Source organism: Anabas testudineus, chromosome 21 (assembly GCF_900324465.2).
Source record: "Anabas testudineus chromosome 21, fAnaTes1.2, whole genome shotgun sequence".
Taxonomy (NCBI): domain Eukaryota; kingdom Metazoa; phylum Chordata; class Actinopteri; order Anabantiformes; family Anabantidae; genus Anabas; species Anabas testudineus.
Genome location: NC_046629.1, coordinates 2,011,573 through 2,034,780, shown reverse-complemented (window position 1 = coordinate 2,034,780; position 23,208 = coordinate 2,011,573). Strand labels below are relative to the sequence as shown.

Sequence of the window (23,208 nt, the reverse complement as noted above, 5' to 3'; positions counted from 1 at the left end):
TTTTCATGGGAAGAACGGTCCGAACAGTGGATGGAGTGTTCGATTCATTTTTAGGAGTCGCTCATATCGATCCTAACAGGCTAACAGACATGATTAGCTTGTTGGACTCGTGCATTTGATTTTAAAGGTAAGAGTGGCCGTGGAAAGAATTCACATTGTTATTTACGCTAGTTGCAAAAGGTACCAAACACTGGAAGCTGCTTCAGCTCCTGTATTCACTGATTCAGTTTTCAGATCAAACAGCCTAATGCGCCATTTATTAGGGTTAAGACGGGACCATTCACAATTCCAGCTGAACCTCACTGATTAAAGCAGGTGTGGGCAAACGCTTCACAATCCTCGGTACTGCTCGCTGAAGAAAGAGCAGTTCAAAAACGCACAGCTCGTTTGCGAGTCGCGCATTAAAACACTGGCTGCCGTCATCGCTGCTGGAGTCCGACACTGAGAGGAGGTGAGCTAAATGTCCTCAGACGGACGAAAGAAGAGTTTGGAATAAAAGGAGAAAGACCACAAGTCGCTGTTTGTTACGGGGTTGAACCAAGCTCACTGCTGGCTTTAGCTCGGTAGCTAGGTGCTAGCTAGCTAACGACAGTAAGGTGACATCACAGACCGCGGCCTGGTTCTGCTGCTAGTCCTGTGATTGACAGCTCGTCAGCCAGGAGGAGGTCGAACTTTGTGTTAATATGATTATTATAAGGTCATTATGATTATTATTATAAGGTCATTATGATTATTATAAGGTCATTATAGGTGTAGGGTCGAACAGTGCCGCGGCTAGCGAGCTACAGCTAACCGAGTGTGTGTTATGGTAAATACCGCATAGAGCCGGAGTCAACATCAGCAGCATCCAGTGTGTGTGTGTGTGTGTGTGTGTGTGTGTGTGTGTGTGTGTGTGTGTCAGCCCCACCATCTGTAATATCAGCTCGATACTCGGTCAACAGGCTGTTGTGGTTCATAACGTTTCTGTCGTGTCAACATTAACGAGAACGTGTTGAATTCACGGATTCATGCAGCAGCAACGATCCGTTTAACACCGTGATCAGTGAAAATCCTACTTTCTTACATAAAACACAAGCGATGTGTTGTTTGGATCTTTGTTCGGCTATTTTCAGCCCAACCACTGAGCTGACACTTAAAGGGAAAGGCCAACAGAGAGAGAGCAGTGTGCAGAAAACAGGGATGGGCAATAACACAGAATTAGGGTTCAGTCTATTACCAATAAATCAGGTTTGATCACTCACAGAGAGCGTTTATTGGAAAGAACCCCTCCAGTTATATAGACAATGACCCCGCTTTGAATGCTAGACTCTCAGGTACATTACTTATCAGTTTACATCATTACCACATTACATCAGCGTCTTCTCTTACACTGCCCATCACCACCTGGATTTAACTAAGCTAATGGGTAAGAGCCTCCACTGGATGATTACTGCATGGATGATGATGTTTCAGCTGGTAACAAGTTATGGAACTCTAACTGATGCAGTGAGTGGATTCTCATTTATTAAACAACCATGTCTGAAGACACATCCTGTGGAAAAGATGTTAATCTGTTTCTGAAGAGTCAAATTATTGGTATGAATCAAAGAAAAGATCTAATAGATTGATGAAACTACTAAAACTGGGTTAAGAACTGTCCAGTGGAAGAAGGTCATGTGATCTGATGAGTCCAGATTTACCCTGATCCAGAGTTATGGAGCATCAGGGTAAGAAGAGAGGAGGTGAAGTGATGCACCCATCATGTCTAGTGTCTACTGTACAAACCTGTGGGGGCAGCGCTATGATCTGGGGCTGCTGCAGTTGGTCAGGTCGAGGTTTAGCAACGTTATGAGTTCAAAGAATCACCTGTGCTTTAACTACGATGACAAGATGTGTAATTAGGAGCTGGAAGACGGGAATATGTGGTAGGTCTAGTTGAAACAAGTATTGTTCAGATGTTTAAAGTTAATTCAATTATTGATCTGACTAACCTCTACCATGGAGCACCTCCATCCCTGAAGTCTGAAGATGCAACAACTTTAGGGTGTCTGTTTTAGTGTGTGTGTTCTCTTCACTGTTAATTTCACCTGTCTGTCCCACTGAAACCACCTGACCAGAGAGTCACCTGTGCCTCATTAGAGACGGCTGTTTGTCTCTCTGTGACTTTTTCCTCATGTTCTCACTCTCTCCGTCTCTGTTTATCCATCTGTCCGGCCACCCACACTCGCTCTCAGCGTTTGGCCCACATTACCTCCCAACTAAACAAGATTTTAGACTACACAGTTTGTGCCCTTGACAGGTTGTGTCACAGTCTCACTTCTAAGATGATCACAAACACACCCCACAATCCTTTAATCTGTTTTTATTATGTTCTTTTTCTTTTTTGATAATCACTTTTATGAATAAGCCTTTGAGAATTTGTTTAAACCTGAACTTAGTTACACTTAATTGCAGTTTTTCTATGAGATGACTAATACTAAATACACATGGCATTATGTGACCGCATTAGTTGTGTAATGGGATGATACAAGCCCGTTTGAAAGTTTCTCCTACGCTGTCCCAGTGATGCTAAAGCTGTGAAATAACATGAAATATCCCAAACTAAAAGTACTGATTTCCCAACTTTCTGTTCTTCCTCTTTGTTTTAGACAGTCACAACCATAACAGACGTCACTGTGCTCGTTTCCGCTGTGAGTGAATTATAATGCACTGCATAGTTGAGGTCAGGCAGCAGTGACTGGTTGTGTTGGTTTTGAACAGCCCAGCTGTTCCTGACCTCCTGGCTCCTAAGAAGCCAGGAGGTCATGGATCCCTAGAGCAAGCCAGTGGCATGTGTTCTACCCCTCTGGATGGGCTGGTCAGTAAGACCACCTGCCTGTATCTAAAGTCAACCAGCTACTTTGGACCATACCTCAAAGGAGAGGCTTGGATTTCTTGGGAAACTTTTCCTTCTTGTGCACTGTAAATATTTTGCCTCCTTTACCCCGTTCTCTCATGTTGCTTACCAAGTGTTTCCCCTGCTCAGAGCTCACACACACACACCCGTGTTCTCTCGCCTCTTTTGTTTGATCTTTGATGCAGGCCTGACTGTTTAAAGAATATCAAAGAAGAATGGCCTGCTATATGTAGCTTATCCTTACCAGCAGGACAAGTTGAGGCCTACTTTAAAGAGCTTGATTCATGTTGTTTTCACACAGGTTTGATGAGAAGCTGCTGGGCGGTACAAACCCAAATCTTACATTTAATGTTTCACAGGCTTCAGTCCATCACTTGTGGTTGAGTAAGGCACTGAACGGCACAGGTGCAGTCAGTTAGAGCTCTTTGTTCCATGTGAGCCTTTGACTTTGTCACATTATGCTTCCTGTTTTTGGCATGTACTGTAGGTGTGCAGCAGTACATGGAGACACAGGGAGGCGTCTCTTTGTTTGCTGATAGCACTGATAATGTCATTGCCCTGTCATATGATTGCTTTTGTAGTTGAGTGTGACACCAGTCCTGTAGCATGCATGAGCATTGGAGCTCTCGTGCACTCTCTGAGGGCTGTTGATACAGTAGAACTTTACTTTGTAAAACCCCTTTATTATTGTCACTCTCCTCTGACACTTTCTTTCTATGTACAGGTGAGTGGCAGGTCAGCCAGCCACACACAGCTCTCTGTTGCTATGGATGCTTGTGCCCGTATCAGAGGAGTCCCAGTGAGGTCCAGAGCCTCAGTCCGGAAAGAGGTCTGTCTAACTGAGTGCTGCATTTCAATCTGCATCTGAACTCTAACATTGAGAGATTGGCTCCATACATAACACAGATGCAATTTACATTAAAATGCAAAAAAATCTTGTCTTACAAATCCAGTTTGGATTAAATATAACACTGTATTTTAACAGTTTGTTTTATGTGCATGTGGACAGCAGTGTGTCTGGATGATGTAAACAACAAAGATCTGCAGCACAGACAAATAAATAATTAGTATCTCTGTGGCTACTGATGAAAACTCGATTAATTTAGAAACTGGACAAAGTCATTGAAAAGCACACATGCACAGAAAACCGTATGCATTCATCTTTCATGCATGCTCCAATGACAGACAAATACATACACATTGGTTTCTCGTTAGGTCTGTTGTGTAATCATGCATTTAATCTAAATAACAAAGCATGTGTGTTTGCAGACTGTGCGTGACAGCGGGGCGCAGTGTGTGAAGAGTCTCTTCAGAAATAAAAAGGAGTTGTGCAGCATTGGCCTTGAGCTGCCAAACAGAGACACCACCAGACTGACAGAGGTTTGTTTCGTGGAAATGTATAAAAGCTCAGCCACATGCAAACAAAAGATAGAGTCATACTCATCGTCCACTGTGCTCTTTCAGATTCACTTTGTATGTTTGCCTGGTCAGTGTGAAGGAGATGAAGTGACCCAACAGGTACGTTTCTTAATTGCAAACATGAGTTATAGTAAAGCTCAGAAATAATTTTGTGATTATAGACTTATTCTGAAATTGCTCCTGATTTTGTAGTGGTGGATACTGTGCCATGTTTTTGGGGTTAGAGGTAAAAACAAATAAACTTCCTCTGCGATGTACAAGCTAACGTGCTTCTGTGTCATCTTCTTCTTTACCAGGCTCTGTCGTCTCTGACAGGGGGGCTGTGTGAGCTTCTCAGGTCCGTCCACATTCATGGCCTGAAAAACGATGAAGTCCTGCTTCTCAAAGACTTGCGCAGGCTGACAGAGCCCAAGGACGCTGGGACTCAGGTAGGTGACAGAGATTACATGTTGAAGGAGTGTGTTCAGTCAACATATTGAATAAAGTAGGCAGAGGACAAGGAAGTGAGGAGAGAGAATAAGTAGAAGTAAATATTGAAAACTCAGGACTGCTCAACTTTTCAAGTAGTTATAATTAATATTTCTGAAGAAAGGAAATTAAGCTAGACTAACTCCACTAGTGTTAATCTTAGTTTATTCAGAGAAGTCTTGACTAAAACTAGATTACTAAAGTGTGAAACATTGTTGTTTCCCACTGCATGACCTTGTCTGTCCTGGCTACTAAACAGGTGTCCCAAGTTTTTCCCACACTTTTAAAGAAAAGCAGGTTGGGATATGCAGACAAAAGTTGTTTTTTCAGCCCATGATTCCAGCCTTGTCCTTCATGGTTCTGTGTGTCATGTTTGTGTTCACACAGACCCTGCAGCTTGATCTGTGGTTTTTTCATCCGTCTCAGACAGTTAGACCTCCCAGCTATCTGCATTACAGAGTGGATATGCACTAAGACATTTTGTATTCTGCACATGTAACAGATCAAGTCGCAGTCAGAGTACAGACATAACAATACACTTCCGGCCCTCCTCCTCACTCCTGTAACGTTAGGATAGAAAATTCCCTGAGTGCTGTTTAATTTTCCATTTTTATCAGCTTTTTGTTTTTAAGTGATCAGTTTACCCTCTCTGTCTGTCTGTTAGTTGCCAATAACTTATTTTTTTCTCTAACTGCGGTGAAAATAGTTCTTACTTTAGGTTTTTCTCTGCCTCCAGTGTTGGCTAAAGGCTGTGTGTGTCCTGAGGCATAATCCCAGCACTCAGGTCAGTGTGGCATCTTCACTGGGCTTGTTAGGGTGCTACACAGCGGGTGTCCGCTATGCTTTGGAGCTCCAAGCGCTTCAGAGGGGAACAGCTGAGCCTAGTCATCCAGAGGAAGACGACACCAATCAGTCAGTGTCATCCATCGAGGATGACTTTGTCACAGCCTTGGAGCATCTAGAGGAGGATGACACAGGAGACAATCCCTGTACGTTTAACATCTAATGCTTAGCGGTGGATTTGTCTAATGTTTATCTATTAGCCCTTCTTTGTATGTAAGCCAGGGGTGGCCAACCCTGGTCCTCAAGAGCCTCAGCCCTGCTTGTTTTCCAACTATTTCTGCCCTACCCTCTGCTGATTACATGGATCAGGTGTGTTCAGCCAATCAGAAGCAGGAAATGCAGAGATTTTTGGAAAACAAGCAGGACTGTGACCAGGGTTGGTCACTGCTGATGTAAGCTATATAACTAGTTTTCTACCTTCTCTCCACAGCTGCAACTTCCCATCGCCATTTTAAAAAGCGTGATGTGGCATCACAGACGGTGCCAGCTCACAAGAGAAGAAAGGAATTATCAGGCTCCCGTGTTATCATAAGCTCATCTTCGAAGAAGTATTCTGGCAGGTCAGGTCCAGGTGTATCTGTCACAGTCCAGACCTCTTCTGGTATTGAATCCCAGTGGACTTACTGTAGTCCTGGAGCTCGTCTCCCGTCGCCATTGATTCATGCCAGCGAATCAGAAGAGTCAGACTGCTCCAGCCCTAGCCCTATCATTTTTCTAGATGAGGTCGGCTACCAGAAGAGCCTTTTGGCCAAGTTGGACATCCCCCAGGTTCCAGGGGGCCCCAGAGAGCGAGTTGAAGACTCAGACTCTGAAGTCAGCGAATTTTTTGACAGTTTTGACCAGTTTGATGACCTGGATGAGCTTAGCTCAGAGAGCTGCACTCTGACATTGCCTCTAGACGCCATCAGTGTCCCAACAACACAGAAGAAGTCCACTGAGTCTGGTACCACTGGGCCAGCATCTAAATATGTTTCTAGGGGCTGCTCAACCAAGGGCATGAATCCTCACCGCTTTGACCAACCCACTCTCCCAGCCAGTGTGAAAAAACCCACTCCTCTCAAACCAGGCTCACCATATACACTTCAGTCTGATGCACTTGATCCCCCTAGACTGGTGCAGACCCCCTCTGAGGAGAATGGTGGCCCACTCTTCAGTCCTGTAAGCTCCTCAGCCTTCAGCCCTCTGGTGGACTCTAGTGGACCACTAGAATACTTCTGGAAGACTGATGAGGAGGGACAGGACAGCTCAGAGTTACGTAAACCCCAGCATCTCTGCTCTTTGTATAAGACTTACTCAGACTTTGCCAGCAGTCTGTCCAAAGAAATTTTGGGATCTGTGTGTGGCTACCAGTCTGCTGTTGACATCAATGACAACAAGAACCTCAGCTGTGTCTGCCACAAGGAATTCAAGAACCCTTCGGGCTACCTGATGAAGCTCTCTGAAATACAAGAGACTGTAACAGTGACCAAGCTGCAGAAGACATCCCAGTCTCTCAAGGATGGCATTCAGAGGTTTGCCACTGATTTGGTGGAAATGAGCCTGGGCAGTGCCTTGCGAGATCTCCAGAAAGGTGTATCCTCTTGTACCACAACTTTGTGTCATCTAGCTGCCAGGCTCACCTCCTCAGTGTTTCAGATGGCCTTTCATGAGATTGGCATGCGCCGTGCCTATGTGTTAAAGGAACGAGCAATCAATGGATTAGCTGGTTTCCTCGTCGGAGAGGCAGTGTCTGGGGCACTGAAAGAGTTCCTGACAGTGAAAAAACAAATTTTCCACAATACAGTGACACGGTTTGCTGCTGATCTGGCTGAAGAGCTTGTGTTTGAAGGCATAATGGAAGTATGTCAGTTCTCCCACCCCTCAACCCCTCTCACCCCGAGTGATTGGTCCTTTGGTCATGGACAAGAGGAAGAGGAGGAAGTGGTTTCCTCTTATGCTTCTGACTTGTCTGAATCTGTCATCCAGGAAGCCTTCATAGAGCTCTCTCAGGCTGACGTTGCCTTCACTAGCCAAGCAGCTATTAGTGTGTCTCTAGACAACATCTGTTACGTCAGCGCAGAGAACATGAGCACCTGCAGTACCTTTGCGAACCAGCAGGTTTTAAGTGCCAGCTCAGCTGCAGCAGTTCCAGGGCCCTCAGGAGAGGATGGTACCTGCACAGTGAAGAAAGCCCTGTTCACTGTGTCAGGCATGGCTAGCTGTATTCCTGTGCCCCAAGCAGGCCAAGCCCTCTCTTATCTCCAGGATTCGGAGGAGACTTGTCAGTATAAATCCTGCTCATCACATACCCCCCAGACTAGCCCTAAAAGAGTACCTGTATCTTCCTCTGACACCGCCACATCTTCACAAATGCACCTTTACAGTCATGGTACTCAGACCCCCATAACTGGAGGAGACTCCTCCCAAGGAAAGGCCCCATTCCAAAACTTCTCTGGCAACATGGTGGATAAGATAGTAACTGAGGCTTGTGAACTGATAACTACTTCTAAAATGAAGAAGAGTTTTGGTGACTGTGCTGATTTCTTTACAAAGACAATCAAAAGCCAAAGGGGGTCTTCCTCTAATGAGGAGATGGTAAATTATGAAGCCCAAGATTCCCCATCAAATCAGGCAGCTGGCAGGGAGTGTTTCAGATATGAATTTTTAAGGAAGGGTGGCTCTGTTCAGCAAACAACAGACCTTAACACTCCTCACATTTCCTTCCACACAGGCTCTCAAAGCCAGGGAAGAGTCTGCTGTGAGTTTGACCCTACGTCTAGAGGTGTGGTTGAAACACTTCCTGTAATGATGCACACGCTTGATGTGCCGGGCACTGAGATAGGCGGACAACGGAGTTTATCTGTTGCTGGGGATGACTCAGAACCGAGTTCTGGTCAGAAATCTGGTGGGACTCCCGGAACCCCTCCCTCTACCCCTCAACAGCCCTGTGAGGTGTCCAAGGAGAAACAGATAAAACAGTTTTCCAAAAAGCTGAAAAGCAAGCTGTCCAAGGAATTTTCCCCTGCTACCCCCCCTCCTACCCCTCACTATCAGTCTGAATCTGGCCCTGGGGCGGAAGACATCAGCCCTGAGGCAGACAAGGCCGAGTTCATGCTCAAACTGATGCGCTCTCTCTCTGAGGAAGCAGATGGTGATGAGGATGAAGAATTGGCTGAAGAAGGTGGTGTTGCTGGCACTAACGGCACTAACTGTTTAGAGACAGGGTGTGGCCGCCATGAACTTAACCAGATGTCAGCTCGCAGAATGTCTAACAAGGAAGCTCTTCACTATGCTGAACGGTTGGCTTGTCACATTGTCTCCATGGCAACAGAGATGGACACCTTAGGGGTGGCAGAGGAAGAGGGAGAGTTACAAAAGGGCAGTGAGAGAAGGAGAGACAGTGTGGCTCAGTTTTCAGAACAGACTCTGAATACCTTGTGGGTGTATGCAGGGGAGGTAGCGGGAGAAGTCATCAATGATGTGAAGCGGATGGTGGGCTCTGGACAGCGGTGTCCATACCACAGAGCTCTTGGAAGAAGAAGCTTGGACAGATCTAGCTCTGAATGTTTGCATCACCACCACCACCAGCCTCATCCCCGTACAGATGGGAACAGAGACTGGAGGGTAGGGAGACTGGCTGAGCAGTGGTCTAACGACCTGATAGCATCTGTCTTCCGGTCTCCCACATCCACTTCAAGCACCAGCTCCAGTTCCAGCTCCGGTCTGTCCTCAGAGTATCCCAGCTGTGAGAGTGTGACAGATGAATATGCTGGCTACCTTATCAGGGTACTGAAAAAAGAGGGAGGAAGTAGGGAGTTGGTCCTAGACCAGTATGCAAGTCGATTGGCCTACCGCTCCATAAAGCAAGGCTTGGCTCATGCCAGTCGCAAGATCAAGCAGAGATCATCTAACACCCGTCTTTACTCCTCCAAGTCACTGCCAGATGAATGGAAAGCTTCTGGTAGCGAGGCTTCGTCATCCAAAGACACAAATGAGTCTGTGGTTTGTCCCTCAGGTGCTGATGCTCGGTGTTGTTGCAGGGATTCAGAAGAACAGGGTCAGAGGGATTACACGGATCTGGTCAACTTTGCAGAGTCTTTAGCTTACAACATCACCTGTGATGTAACACGCAAGCTGCATCATTCTTCTGTACGACTGCCTAAATCTCTCACCGACTCCTGTCTTTATAAGAAATCCAAGCTTGAAGATATGACTGAGAATCTCATTAGGAACTCCTTCTCCTGCCCCCTGTTGTCCAAGAAGGGTAGGAGAGGGCATTACCACAGTACAGGTAGCCTGTATGATGGAGGTTACACCAGTAGAGTGATGCAGGTCATTGAGCATTATGCCAGGAAAATAGTTGATGACACTCTCAAGATGAGCCTGGCATCAATTGGACTGTCATCCCGGGAGCATCAGGTGGCCCAAGGCTATGAAAGACACTCCCACACTCAGAGGCTGTCTGAGAGGGCATCAGTAGGCCAAGCCCTGGGGGAGAGGACATGTCGTTATTGTCAGGTGCAGGAGTGCCCTTACTGCATCAAACTCAGCAGGCACCACCACCAGCCTGTCTTACAGAGTAGGAAAAGGGGGGAATGTCAAGCAAGGGGTGTGCGGCTCTCCAGCCTAGAGATACCCAAGATCCACATTGATCTGGACCACAGGGCAGTGTTTGCTGAGGAGATGGTGTCCATGGCGATGGAAACAGCCAAACGGGAACTGAGCAACACGAGCCTCAATGCAGACAGTGGCATTGGCCATGAAGGAACCAGCTACGCTGAGAGCCTGACTGCTGAGATCATGACGTCAGCCCTGCCCAACATCTGCCAGGCTGCAAACATCAGGTACTTTACACACGCTGAGATTCGTGTTAGTTGTAGTTGTCTTGTTGCTCATTTGGCTGGGATCACACACAAATACCATTATGTGTGTATTATTTAACACGTATTAAAATCTATGGGTACCATAGAATTGAATTGTCTCAATTATATCGAGTATAAAAACAGTTGTTGTTTAAAGCTGCTTTATTTCAATCATTACCATTTTTTTTAAATATAGAATGTGTAAATGTAAATATTCCCATAACTTTTAAAGCCATCTCTCTGTGTTTTAGCTCTCCAGGTAGAGAAACCACAGAGTCCACTGTGTCGCAGCAGTTGAGTGTAGGAGATGATAGTCTGGGCAGCTGGTCTAACTTGAGCTTTGAGGACGAGCACCTTGACGACAACAGCAGCTTCCTTCACCTCAGTGACAGGTAAACAACCACTAGCTTTCTCTATCTTTAGCATGCCAAACACCATAAGTGTACATTTTTTACTATAATAATACATATCAAATACATCGCTGCACACTGTTGTGGGTCTAACATGTACTGTTGTTACTGTTGTTAATTATTGCAGTAATATTAACAATCCTTTATATTTATATATATATATAATCTTATCAAAAAGGTATTTCTTGTTCAACTTTAGACATCTTGACTTTGCTCCAGTCTTTACCTTTTCTTCACCCTTTGATGCCAATAAACCATCTCCAAGGTTTCAATTACAACTTGAAACAACTTTTAGTTTTTTTGGCTTTCATCTTAGGAGCCAGGAATGCCTTATTCCACAGGATGGCAACAACAGGTGGCACAGGCTACCTTTAGTGTTTAAATGTGAATATTTGAATATTTTAATCATGCTTTCTATAAAGTATTTCCAACGAGATGTTTTACACACTATTTTTAAACAGCGGCTGCACTAGAATTTGTTTGTGTTATGAATCTGAGGCCAATGGTCACACTGTGCTGTTCTTCTCCTTTATTTCTAGTGTGGTATCCATTTTTTTCTGCTGTGGTTGAGTCTAGGACGGACATTTCCCAAAGTCAGCACACAGCACAATGTATGGTTTACGACTTCACTGCCAACATGCAATTTTCTGTGATTTGTGCAAATTATATATGAGTTGTCTTATGGATATGTTGTTAAAGGTTTTATGTAGTCGTCGAAGCAGCCAAGTTCTACTGAGAATATTTCTGAACTACAATAACAGGGATGAGAACCAAGTGGTAGTTGTGACAGGACTACTTTTCTCTTATTCAACAGACATATGTATGCAGAAAGAGTCGAAGTGAGTGAGTCTAAGTGTCGGCCTGCTCAGTGACATTTTGGCAGAGGTTGTTTTCTCTATGGAAGCAAAGCTGACAACATTTGAGATTCTTACCCAAGATGCTGAACACAAAGTCTTAGCAGTGAGTTATTATGGCCATCAGGGCCAAGTTAATGTATCATAATATTTTCTAAAGGTGTGCCTTACTCCGGGCTCTGTTTCTACAGGAACAGAGTCCGCCATGTGTAATTTATTAGACTCTCTTCAAAAGCCCGCTGCAACCCATTTCCACTCAGCAGATAAAATAACAGAAGGAAGAAAAATCACCTTCAAGGGCCTTTTGACACTGAGCATGTTGATTGATTCAATGAACAGCATGTGTCATTCAGTCAAACTACAGGGAAATGGCTGTAGCTGAGGTAATGCAGATTAATGGAGGTATTTTTAGAAATCAGAAACGTTCCTCCCTTAAGTCTGGTTGCGAGCATTGCACGCCACTGAGTGCAGGTTCCAGCCAGCAGCCTCATCACTGACTAATTACAGAAAGCGTATGTTGTTGTGCTTGTATTGCCTAAAACCCGCAGGGTTGATGGGATTATGTGAGGACAAGAATGTAATGATCTCATATCTTAGGCCTTTAGCAAAAAATTGCCTGAATCAACATTACAAATGGTTCAGTGGGATATATGGTGGAAATATTCATGCATCATTTGGAGAATCCTCTTCTGTTCCTTAACTGGAATTCAAAGGATCGGTCTAAATACCAAACATTGTCGTCAACCTGAATGTTGTTTGTTGAAGCTAAATGTTCATCAAACTGCTCATTATGTCCTGCTCTTTGTTCCATTTCAGTAGCTCTCATGTTATGTTCCTCTTAGCAGATAACCCCCTGTCAGTGTTTTAGTGGTGCGTTACCTTCCTTCTCTCTCCAGCAGCAATGGGAACAGCAGTAGCTGGAGCAGTTTGGGCCTGGAGGGGGAGGCGTGTGAGGAGCGCATGTCGTTCTCCCCCTCTGACAGGTTGGTCGGCTACAGGTTAACATGGCTAACCTTCCAGAAAAAAAAACCCAAAAACCCTGGATATTCACCTAGAATGGGACAAAGAAATAACTGAGTCGTTGAATTTACTGTGAAGCATTTGACAGAACCATTATTGGGAAATCTAAGCAGCAGAGAATTGCTTCATCACATGAAAACAACCTACTTCATTGTACAATGACATTTTGATTTATACTTTGTCTCATACTAGGAACCACCACCCCCCTTGCATGACCATAATAAATGTCTAAATATAAATAGACTTGACATGGCATATGCTTGTTGGTCCTAATGTCAACATGTGGAGTATTGTTTTACTGGTTCTACATTACTTCTATGTAATTTTGTGGCTTAATAGGATCATTTGTAGTGTAACTGTGTTTTGGATTGTTTCCCATCTTTTGCGTTAATGCCAATTAACAGTTTCAACACTGCAAAAGATTCAGAGAAACTGCAGCTGCAGGTTTGCCAACACAGGCTCCCACTCTTTAAAACAGCATGCCTAAAGAAATATTCTGCAGCGTTGACGGATTTAATCCAAACTGCAGCCGCTCTCTTCAGCTCGTAGCCGCACAGCAACATGTCAACATGTGAATCAACAGGCACTTAAAATTGAAATTGCAGCATCATATGAGGATCAGAGTTCGCTACTGAACAGCAACTTTTAAAATGCAACACGTTACATCCTTTTAATAACTTGCGTGTTTTCTGGGTTTACAATTACCAATTGATTCAGTTTTGTTTGGCAGCTGACAACCAGCTGTCAGATGTCTAAATCCACCAGCTACATGATCAGTACTGACACAAAGATTAAGATTTCAAAATATTCACGTTTGTGCATGTTGATGTTGATACTGATCTGACATCACCTGAAACTAGTGGATTCCTAGAACATAGAAAACAAACTGCCACAGATTTTTCCATCTTAAAAAGGGGCTCAAACTTGCGAAACCTCTGTTACGGTTGTTTAGTGTCAACGCTTTACTGTCAACGGAAAAATTTAACTGTACAAAAACAGAATGTTCAGAACGGGCTGGATTAAAGCGTAATGTAAACCGAAGCAGTATTGGATTTCTGTTGTTTTAGTTGTTTTAGCATCTATATGATTAGACAAGTGTTTAACACTGGATTACTCAAAAATGTCTTTTTTTATATAAACAATGTTCCAGTGTATTTATTACAAAAGTCATCATATTATCATTACATATTAACAGTATGATAAAATAAATATCTAGTTCAGTAACAGAGGATTTTATCCATTTCATACACTCATTTCCAGTCACTTGGAATTTGTACATAACAAGCAACTGGTGGCCAGTTCTGTGCCCGCCATTAGGTGGCAGGTTTCTCATAGGTTCAGAGTTGTTGAGCTTCTTCTGAACAATTTACATGTGAAGATGTGTTTTGTTATCATCTGCTTCTCATGCAGTAACATTAATACCATGGTATTAATGGCCAGAGGTGACAGGCATAACTACAATACACGATAGTAGTTTGTAGTTAGTTGTCACCCCTCTGAAAAGAAAATGATATCCTCATATTGGGCAGAGTCTGCGTGTCTGTAGCCGTGGGCTGCGTCAACAGCACTGTGATTTACAATCTTGTAAAGTGTAGAAATGGCTGTTTACCTGTTGGCATGTCACACTGAAAATATTTGCACAATTGGCCATGAATAATGACTGTGAAGTAAATTTTCAAAATGGAAAAATCAAGTTTCATGCTGAGGTGTGATCTCATCGTCTTAACTGACAAAAACCAGAAAAGTAAATCTGAAAAAGACTGACCTGGAAAATGCAGCGCAGTTCCCTCTGTGTGTGGAAGATGTCTTTGATTTGCAGTGTTTGTGGCTTCTGTTATCCTGCTGTGCTTAGATAAAGCTATTAGCTTAAGCATGCTTATTGTCATTTGTGCATCTTTGCTTGAAGCTTTGTCTGCAGTGGTGGGGGTTTTCTCTCTTCTCAACCTGTGTTGCATTTCTCATTCAACAGTGACAATACAGAGGACAAGGAGACTGAGGTCAAAGAGGAATCCAGTGGTAAGGATATTTACTGTCTGCTGCTTTATCTCTTATCCAGCTGATCCTCAAAATCCATGTTGAGCAGTTTAACATAGCACACTTTTGGACAGCAGAGAGAAATGGGAGGAGAACAAAAGCCCTTCTCCCAATTTGAGGTCTTATTCTTTCCATTCTTTAAGATTCAGAACAGTCGGCCTTGATGTCAGCCAGCTGTGTACGTCTGTCTGAGTTGTAGCTGGGGATTTTACCACCCCCATATTCAGCCACACTAATGCTCCTTCATCCACCCCACTCCCTCCTCAGCCACTTATTCTGCGTTACTTGTGCGTCAAACTAGTGCAACACTTATTCGGGGGAGGGCGGGGGGCACCTTGTTAGGTCTGTTTTGCTGTGGGAACAAGGGAACTTAGGTCTGCAGGAGCAAAAGACTGGTCCACGTTCTCCTTGATGTATCAGCATGTCTTTTGAGATGTGCATACAGCAGCAAACAAAAAAGAAGAGTTTCATGGTTTTCTGTATTAATTTGTCATAAAATGACAAATCAACAATCACAAAAACATGAAGTCATTCTGTTGTGGACTTCCTCCAGTGTTTTGAGTCATCATCCTGTTGCATCACTCAACTTCTACAGAGTTTTAGCTGACGTACAGACATTCTTACATTATTGTAAGGAATTATTTGATCCATCCTGATCACTGAAAGTTGGCCAGGCCCTGATGCATCAAAGCAGGCCCAAATCATGATGTTACCTCCACTATACTTTACAGTTAGGGTTAATGTTTTCATGATGATATGCAGTGACCTTATTACACCAGATGTAGTCCTGTGTGTTTATAGACATCCTGCTAGATGTTTTAGCTACTGTAGACTCATGAACACAGATGTTAGCCAGTTCCAGTGATGCCTTAAAATCTTTGACTGTCACTCGGAGTTGCTTCTTTACCTCATTAATGAGTGTTTGTTGTGCTCTTGGGCTCATTTTGACTGGCCGGCCACCTCTTGGTAGAGTAGCCACAGTCCCGAGGTGTCTCCATTTGTAGATTGTTTAACTGTGGACTGGTGAATTTCTAAAGTCTTTGACATCATTTTGTAACCCTTATAGCTTTATGTAAATCAACAATCTTTATCGTAGATCCTCTAAAAGCTCCATTTGGCGAGGCATGGCTCACATAATTATTGTTCTTGTGTGGAGCAAACTCAAAAATTTTAAATGTTTTTTGTCAAATTAGCTGTAGTCCACACCTCCAAATGAATTTTCTGCTACTTTTTCCTACTAGCACGTTGGGATGATTTGACTTAGATGCAGTTCAGATCACATTCTATGACAAATTGATGATAGAAAACCATGAAATTCCAAAAGGTTCACATACTTTTTCCTGCCACTGTCAGAAGAGGAGAGCACCTTAATGTGCAGTAGACATGCAACTGATCAGTGTTGTGCAGTAGAAGAATATGTGAGGATGATTCACCTGTCTCTGTGCTGCAGGGACTCTCTGTGTGGACAGGACTCAACTGCAGGCTCCCAGGACTGCTCTGCTCATAGCGAACTCTGATGTCAGGGACCTAGGGCGCGGCCCTCAACACTTGACCCTCGACCCTCAGCTCCGGAGCATGCTGCAGTGGGCGGCAGCCTCCATGGCCGACATCCCCCAGATCCTGCTAAGTCCTGACAGAGAGCTCCAGCAGGTGAACACGCTCATTAACCCCTGTGGTATTTATTAATAAACACATCAGTGAAAGAATCGCTCTTTTTGTAATTGTTTATGTTGGTTAGGAATCTTGTCCTGGTTTCCACTACCGTTAGCTTTGCTGTGGTGACAAACCACCAGATCCTGTAATGGAAACAAGTTGAATAATATGTTGTAGCACAGTTTGTCTTACAGGAAAGGAAAGGACTTCTTCTCTTATTTTCAAATGGGTTAATGTGTGTTGATTTTAATCTAGATCTATCACTATCATTATTTGAAAGTAGATATTGTGGCAGTATTTTTTCATACATGAACAATCAGTGTTCAGGTCACGTTGGTTAAGTTTGTATTTTTGTTCCCACCCATAAATTTTAGCACTTTATTTTACTATAATATCACTTTAAGCTAATCAGCTGTTAATGCTTTACTCATAGCAACAACCCGTTCATTACTTCACATTGAGTCTTAACTGTTTAATAAGTTGAAAAACCCCTAAACGTTCCCATATTCCTCTGAGAAGCTTATCATACTAATAAATCAAAATAGAAATGATAAGTCATGATCTCCTTTTCAATACTGAAGTCAGTGATAACTGTGTCTTGCAGCTCCCAGCAGTGGTGCAAAGACTTCGAGAGAGGAAGTGGAGGGTGGGAGATCTGCTGCACATGTTGCTGCGCTACTGTGAAGAGAGTCAGACGCAGAGTCAGTCCCAAGCCAGAGAGGAGGCACTGCAGGCGGCCAGAGATCCCCAACGCATCCCCCTGTTCCAGTGGCTGCTGGAGCAAGCCTAGGGCCTCTCCTCTCCTCTTCTCCTTTCCTCTCCTCGTCTCCTTTCCTCTCCTCGGTGTCAAACAGGGCTTTGCAGACTCCACAGCCCCTAGAGGGTGCCATACAAATCAACTGATATAACTCGCTCTGAAGAATGTGGGCGCTGTGTGTTTGGAATTGCTGTGACCAACAGATCTGTTGTATTTACTGTATTTTCCATTCTACCTTTTGTTTCGTTGCTGCAGTTTCATTATTTTTCAGGCTGCATATATCATGTTTGGATTTGGTGAGCTGTCTCTCCCGCCCCCCCACACACCTGAGTTGAAGCTCTCACACCTTGCTGCCACTTGAGCTACAGAAAGAAGAGACGAGAAAGAGGCCCACCCCATGTGTTCCAGACGGAGACAGAACTGCAGTGGAGTCAAGAGAAAGAGAATGAGTGTTTTGTTAGGGAATCCCCATAGCTGCTGGGTGGATGATGTCAATCCACCCACAGCTCACCTCCGTGGTGGTGTTTCCACTGTGCACACACATACACAGAGAGAACAGCACACCACACCCTTGTATTATCAAACAGAATCCAAGATACAGCAACGCTCAACAACATCTGGCAGTAATTCCGTTGTTGTATTAATCCACACACGCTCACTCAGTAATAGTGTTTCTTTGAGTTAAATTCTGGTGGAATGACTCTTTTTGACCAAGATGCTGTCACACATTAGAGGTCTTCACGGGTTCACTTGGTTCTGAGGAACTGAGATCAAACCTGCAGCTGGAGTCTGATCAGCTCCAAATTCCCCTCACTCCTCAGGTTGGGTCTCATTTTACTGCTGCGGATCTGATCTGTGATCAGTCCCCAGATGGATCTGAACGGACTTGAGCGTACACAGTATCAGGTGTTGAATCGAGAATAAGAATGTGAAAACTATTGAATGAGCTTTGTTCATATCAAGAGGTTTAAGAACAGTGAAGGAGGTTTTCTGCTTTAATGTGTTTTAAAGCATTTGGTTTCAGATATTCACCATTTATTCAGATATATTTAGCGTAAATAAGTTGAAAAGGGAGTCTGAACATAGGAGCAAGTAGAGTTTTTATGATTTTAACTTCGTTCTTAGGACGTCTTCATTATCCTGCTGCCTGTGTACACTGTGGCTTCTTGTTAACTGATGTAATTGTTAGTCATTATGCCACAGTGGACTCAACCTCATGTTCTACCTGCTCTGATTATCTCCAGGTCTGTTCTCCTCTCTGTGAGTGATGTTTGCTTTCAGTAGTCTTTTATATATTGGGTCCAAAGTTCTGGACCCGTGAAGACCTCCACCCCTCGCTCTGCTGTCATTTTGCGTTGACGATCACTTGACATTAGATTGATACAAAGCTCTTCATGAAGTTGCCTCTCGCCAGTATTGGAATTCCAGTTCTATCTGATACTGTAACCCTGCCTAGCTACAATCTCTTTGGTTTTCAAACTTAGTAAAAGTGGATGATATTTACACGATCGGTCGGTGTAAAAATAATAAATGGTCTATTTTTTGAAGGTAGAGAATATAATCCAATGTGAAATGCTGCTGAAAGCTACGGATCAAGCCGTGATACTGGCTTAATGTTGCCAAATTAGAAGGTGACTCTGCTCCCTCCAGTTGGTCGTAAATGCGATGCTCCACTCATCCGTTTTTGTGGCCCACGTCCAGTTTGGGGAAGATCCAGTGACGCAGACGGTGGATCTTTTACTAATTAAAGACTGGTTCCATCTTCACCTCCAAAACCACAAGCTCAGCATGTCCATAGCTCAACGCTGGACTCACACATTCTGTCACCCACGCTACAGTCACCTTGTGGAATGAAGGACTCTGAATACCACAACTTCCACCCAGCACTAACGCCCCACTTCCCCTCCAGCACACACTCTTGTTACTCACCAGTCCCAGTGTGTACGTCCACATGCACAGCACTACCAGCTACTTGCTGAGATGCACTTTTTTTTGTCCTGGCTGAGGAGCGACTGGGCATTTCCAGTCACGTCCTCAGACCTCTCCAGACCTGCCCTCCTCTGTGAAGTCAGTCAGTTACATGCACAGAACCCCAAACCTCCCCAAAGAAAGGTTATTGGAATACATTTGATGTTTGTATTTATTTATTGTGTTTAGTTTAGTTTAGTTTTTTTAATGAGGGACCTAAGAATGATGTGACGCTGCGAGGTCTACAGACTTGGATCAGGACTTTAAAACACTGTATTATACCACAGCCTCACAGCTATTATGATAAACTAAATGTTGTTGGTGGTGTGTTCACCTGCATGGCTGAATCGTCACGAACTTTTAAAGAACGTTATTATTCTTATTCATGTATTGGCCTACACTAATTGAGCAGCAGTGATTCGTCTGCCTAACAGTTCGCTAGAGGCCTCTGCAGATGCCTTGTCTGTTCCTGCTTAATCTCTAGGCTGCCAAATGGTCGTATAATCTTAAAGGTGTTTGTCGTGTACGATTTGTTTACACAGAGAAATGAATCTATCAGAAAATTTAAAAAAAATACATCTAAAGTGCTACTAAAAAGGTAATAGCAGAGAAGACACAGTGAAGTATTAAGCCGAGAAGTGACAGAGTGAAATGTTTCTGGTTTACATGAAAGGAATGTATTAAGAGTCATGGACTTGACACATGAAGAGAGCGCCGTGTACAGATTCTCTCCCAGTGTGAATGTTTAGGACTTTCCCAGGTTTTTTCCACTTCCCTCACCCTCACCCCCCTCTACTGCTTTCTTTCTTTATCCACTTTACATTCCCGAGCATCCCTGATGACCTATAGCGTTGTATTGTTGTGTTTGTGAAAGCTGAACGTGTTCCTGCACACTCTCCTTTAGAAGCAGATACTGTAAATCTGTTTTGCTGCTGTCGTTCCCAGTGATACTTTAACGCATCTTTAACGATGTTCCTCGCCTCCACTCACATCCGTATTTTCCCTGCTTCCTTGTAAAATCCTGCCAAATGAAGATATTTAATAAATGATGTAAGTTATAACCAGTGAGTTCACGAGCTGTTCTCCCCAGTGACACTGCTGAATAGTTGACACATTCTAAGCTCTAAACTCTAAATTTGTTAATGTTAAAGCTTCGTGTGACAATAAAGCTTTTTTCATGTGCTCTTCACGTTCTGTGTTCTCTGTAACGAGGCTGTCGCTTCCTTCATCGTCACGTTGAATGGTGATGTTCCACTTCACAGATCAGGGAAGTGGCTCTATTCAAACATGACGTTTCATCCAGTCTTTTGCTGATCCTGTACTTTCAGAGGAGTTCCTCATGCATTTGTCTTGAGGCCTTTTGTCTCTCTTTCTGTTTGTATATTTAAAATCCTGATTGTGGGATGTAACAGTCTGTTGCTAACCACAGAGATTCCTCTGAACCTATTTAACAGCTGCCACTTCAGCAGCAGAGGATGGTCTGCCTCCTCCCTGTTCCCTGTGCTGCAGGTGCCAAAGGAAACAGAAGGGATGTGTCTTTATTAAAGTCGGTCGCAATAACAGTGCCACAGTTCTCAGTTCTGCCTGGATACGGTTGCACAAAACAGCCATTGTTGCCGTACCACACAGGCATACGTGTATAATTAGATAATGTTCTCTACAATGGCCGATACCTGTCAGAGGATGAATGGAGGCGTCTGTCTGAAGGGGGTGTAGAGACAAGAAGACAGATTGAAGCGGGAGGGAAGGTGGGGATGCCTAATTGCAGGCTGTATGGTGATACAGGAGGCGCGGAATGTGTCTGACAAGCACATCTCTGATCTTTTGAGCAGTGGGAAGCTGCCGACAGACAACAAGAGATTCCCAGAGTGGCCATACAAGGATACAGTTGTGGGTGGCTCGTCCCGAATGATGTCATTTCCAGCCGACTTTGAATTAGAGGATACGTGGGTGTATGAGATTTAAATCTCTGCAAATCTCAGTGAGATGAACAAGAATGGCTTTCCCGCTTCTTGTTCCTGAGGAACATGACAAATCCTGATCCTGTACTGAGTCAGGGAGCAGCCTGGTTCATGGGCAATTGAGAATCTGTAACAGAAAACCAGAGAGACCAGAGAAGCAAAGTTATGTTAATCAGTCATAAAACATTTCTACAGTCTCAGACTGCATGGCATGCACTACCAGATGGTTTATTCTGTTTTTTGAATCATTATCAGTGTCTGCACCCAGACGCAGCATGCAAGAAAAAGTAAAAATAAATGGGGAAAGTCCCTTCACTTACTGATGTGGCTTCAAACCAAAACACATCCCAGCGTGCACTTCTTCACTGCATGTTGAACCAAGGAAGAGGCAAAAAGAGACACAGTAACAGGTGTGATCACATAATCACTGCTATTCTGATTTCATCTTTACATTTAGTCATTCATCAGATGCTTTTCTCCAAAGCAACAAGGGAGAAGAAGAGTAAGGAGGTCTAGACTCGGTCTAGACTCTGTTCCCTATCAATGCAGAGAGCAAGAGGGATTGTCGACCTGGATTAGGGAGCTCAGGTAGGAAGGCCTGTCGCTTTGACCACTCTGTTCACAACTAGTGTGTTACTTTAGAGATAGATGCCCAAGAGATGCAGGAGACGTGGTCGTTAAAGCTTAGTTGGTAAAATCCGTCTTTCTTACATGCACTAACGTGTGATCATCATTTCCTCTGTCTTCCTCTTCTCGGCAGTGGAAGTAGGAGCTAGGTTATCGGTAAATGTCCTGGATGAGAAAGCATCATGATGGTAAAGTGGTTAAGTGACACACACTAACAATTATTCCGAGTGTGTGTGTTGATACTTGAGGTGGCTACAGTTGGATGAGTATCTGGGATGATACTGTTGCTAAAACATGACCACAGAAACCCTAATCAGATGCTGCAACGCCTTTGAAGGCATGAAACCACAGGAATGCCACTTAGACACAACAGTTTTCAAGGAAAGCAGGAAACCATGTGTTTATTAATTTGTTCTGACAGATTTCAAGAGTGTGCGCAACAACACACACACACACACACACACACAAAGAGTGCACAGCAGAAAATGATCAGTCAGCAGTGTGGAGACAGACGGGAGCCTGATAACACACCAGCCTCAGCCTGTTCCACACTGATGTCTCTGACACACACACACACACACACACACACACACAGTCTCTGACATCACATAGGCTGGATCCTGGCTTGGAGCATCCTCCCGCTGCCTACCCCCCCACCGTGTCGATTTGTGATTCACTGACATCACTTCCCTCCCAACAGCAACAAACGGCCGGGTTGTTGGGAGAGTCCAGTGGACGAAGGGAGAGGAGGGTGGATGTTTGAGTCAAGCCCATGGAATCCATGATATACTGTACTGGGCTTTGTGTTGGAGAGGGGAAAACCAGCTACATCATCCCCACTAGGCTTTTGTTTACTCCGGGCTGAAGAACACCTCCTTTGTTTTGCCTTTTTTTATGTTCTTCTCTGATGCATCTGATCTTTCTTTCATCACTGCGGACTAATAGGTGCGAGGGGCTGAATCACGGAGGTGGGTATGCAGTCATGCTGGATGACCTACCGCACTGTAGCATGAAAAGCAATGAGGCGCTTCCACAGCCATAAAGGCTAAATCCCATATTAATTGTCTCCTGGAACTGGTGATTGGTTGTTTTGAGGCGGAGGTTGTGATCCTGCAGTCCAAATGTTATACTGATGATATTTATGGAGTGGAAAATCTAATTGGTCACATCTTTTTTGCAAACTGGAAAACTTTGAAGAGATTCTTTGTTTGTTTTACTCAGTGTTCAACTTTCCCACTGGATTTATGAAAGCGAGTGTTCAGAACATTTGCACCACCTGCACCTTGTTTGACTGCAGTGCAGGACGTCATGCTAAAGCACATCATGAGCTGCTCCGTTCTTCTTCTCCCACGTTCAGCACTGGCACTTCTTTGTTTCTATGCACCCCACAGTCTTGTCAGATGAAGTCCTCATAACCTCACAGCTGATTTATGTTATTTTACACAAACTCTATAAAAGGGAACATGTTTCGCCTACAG

The 23,208-nt window shown here is 44.0% G+C and overlaps 1 protein-coding gene across 6 annotated transcripts; it reads left to right on the top strand.

Annotated features, from left to right (window-relative positions):
• akap11 (A kinase (PRKA) anchor protein 11) lies at positions 1 to 20,331 on the top strand. 6 transcript variants are annotated; one of them, XM_026375690.1, is made up of 12 exons: positions 1 to 127; positions 3,600 to 3,704; positions 4,145 to 4,255; positions 4,340 to 4,393; positions 4,591 to 4,722; positions 5,499 to 5,751; positions 6,036 to 10,428; positions 10,698 to 10,838; positions 12,607 to 12,693; positions 14,700 to 14,746; positions 16,215 to 16,414; positions 17,022 to 20,331. In XM_026375690.1, the coding sequence occupies exons 2-12, from the start codon at positions 3,642 to 3,644 to the stop codon at positions 17,205 to 17,207; spliced, it is 5,667 nt and encodes a 1,888-aa protein (XP_026231475.1). In that variant the 5' UTR covers positions 1 to 127; positions 3,600 to 3,641; the 3' UTR covers positions 17,208 to 20,331. The 6 variants fall into 6 exon arrangements, with proteins under 6 accessions (XP_026231475.1, XP_026231478.1, XP_026231474.1 ...); XM_026375693.1 differs by lacking the exon at positions 1 to 127 and adding an exon at positions 383 to 451 and having other exon boundaries at positions 12,610 to 12,693; XM_026375689.1 differs by lacking the exon at positions 1 to 127 and adding an exon at positions 383 to 451.
• Positions 20,332 to 23,208: the final 2,877 nt, after the last annotated feature.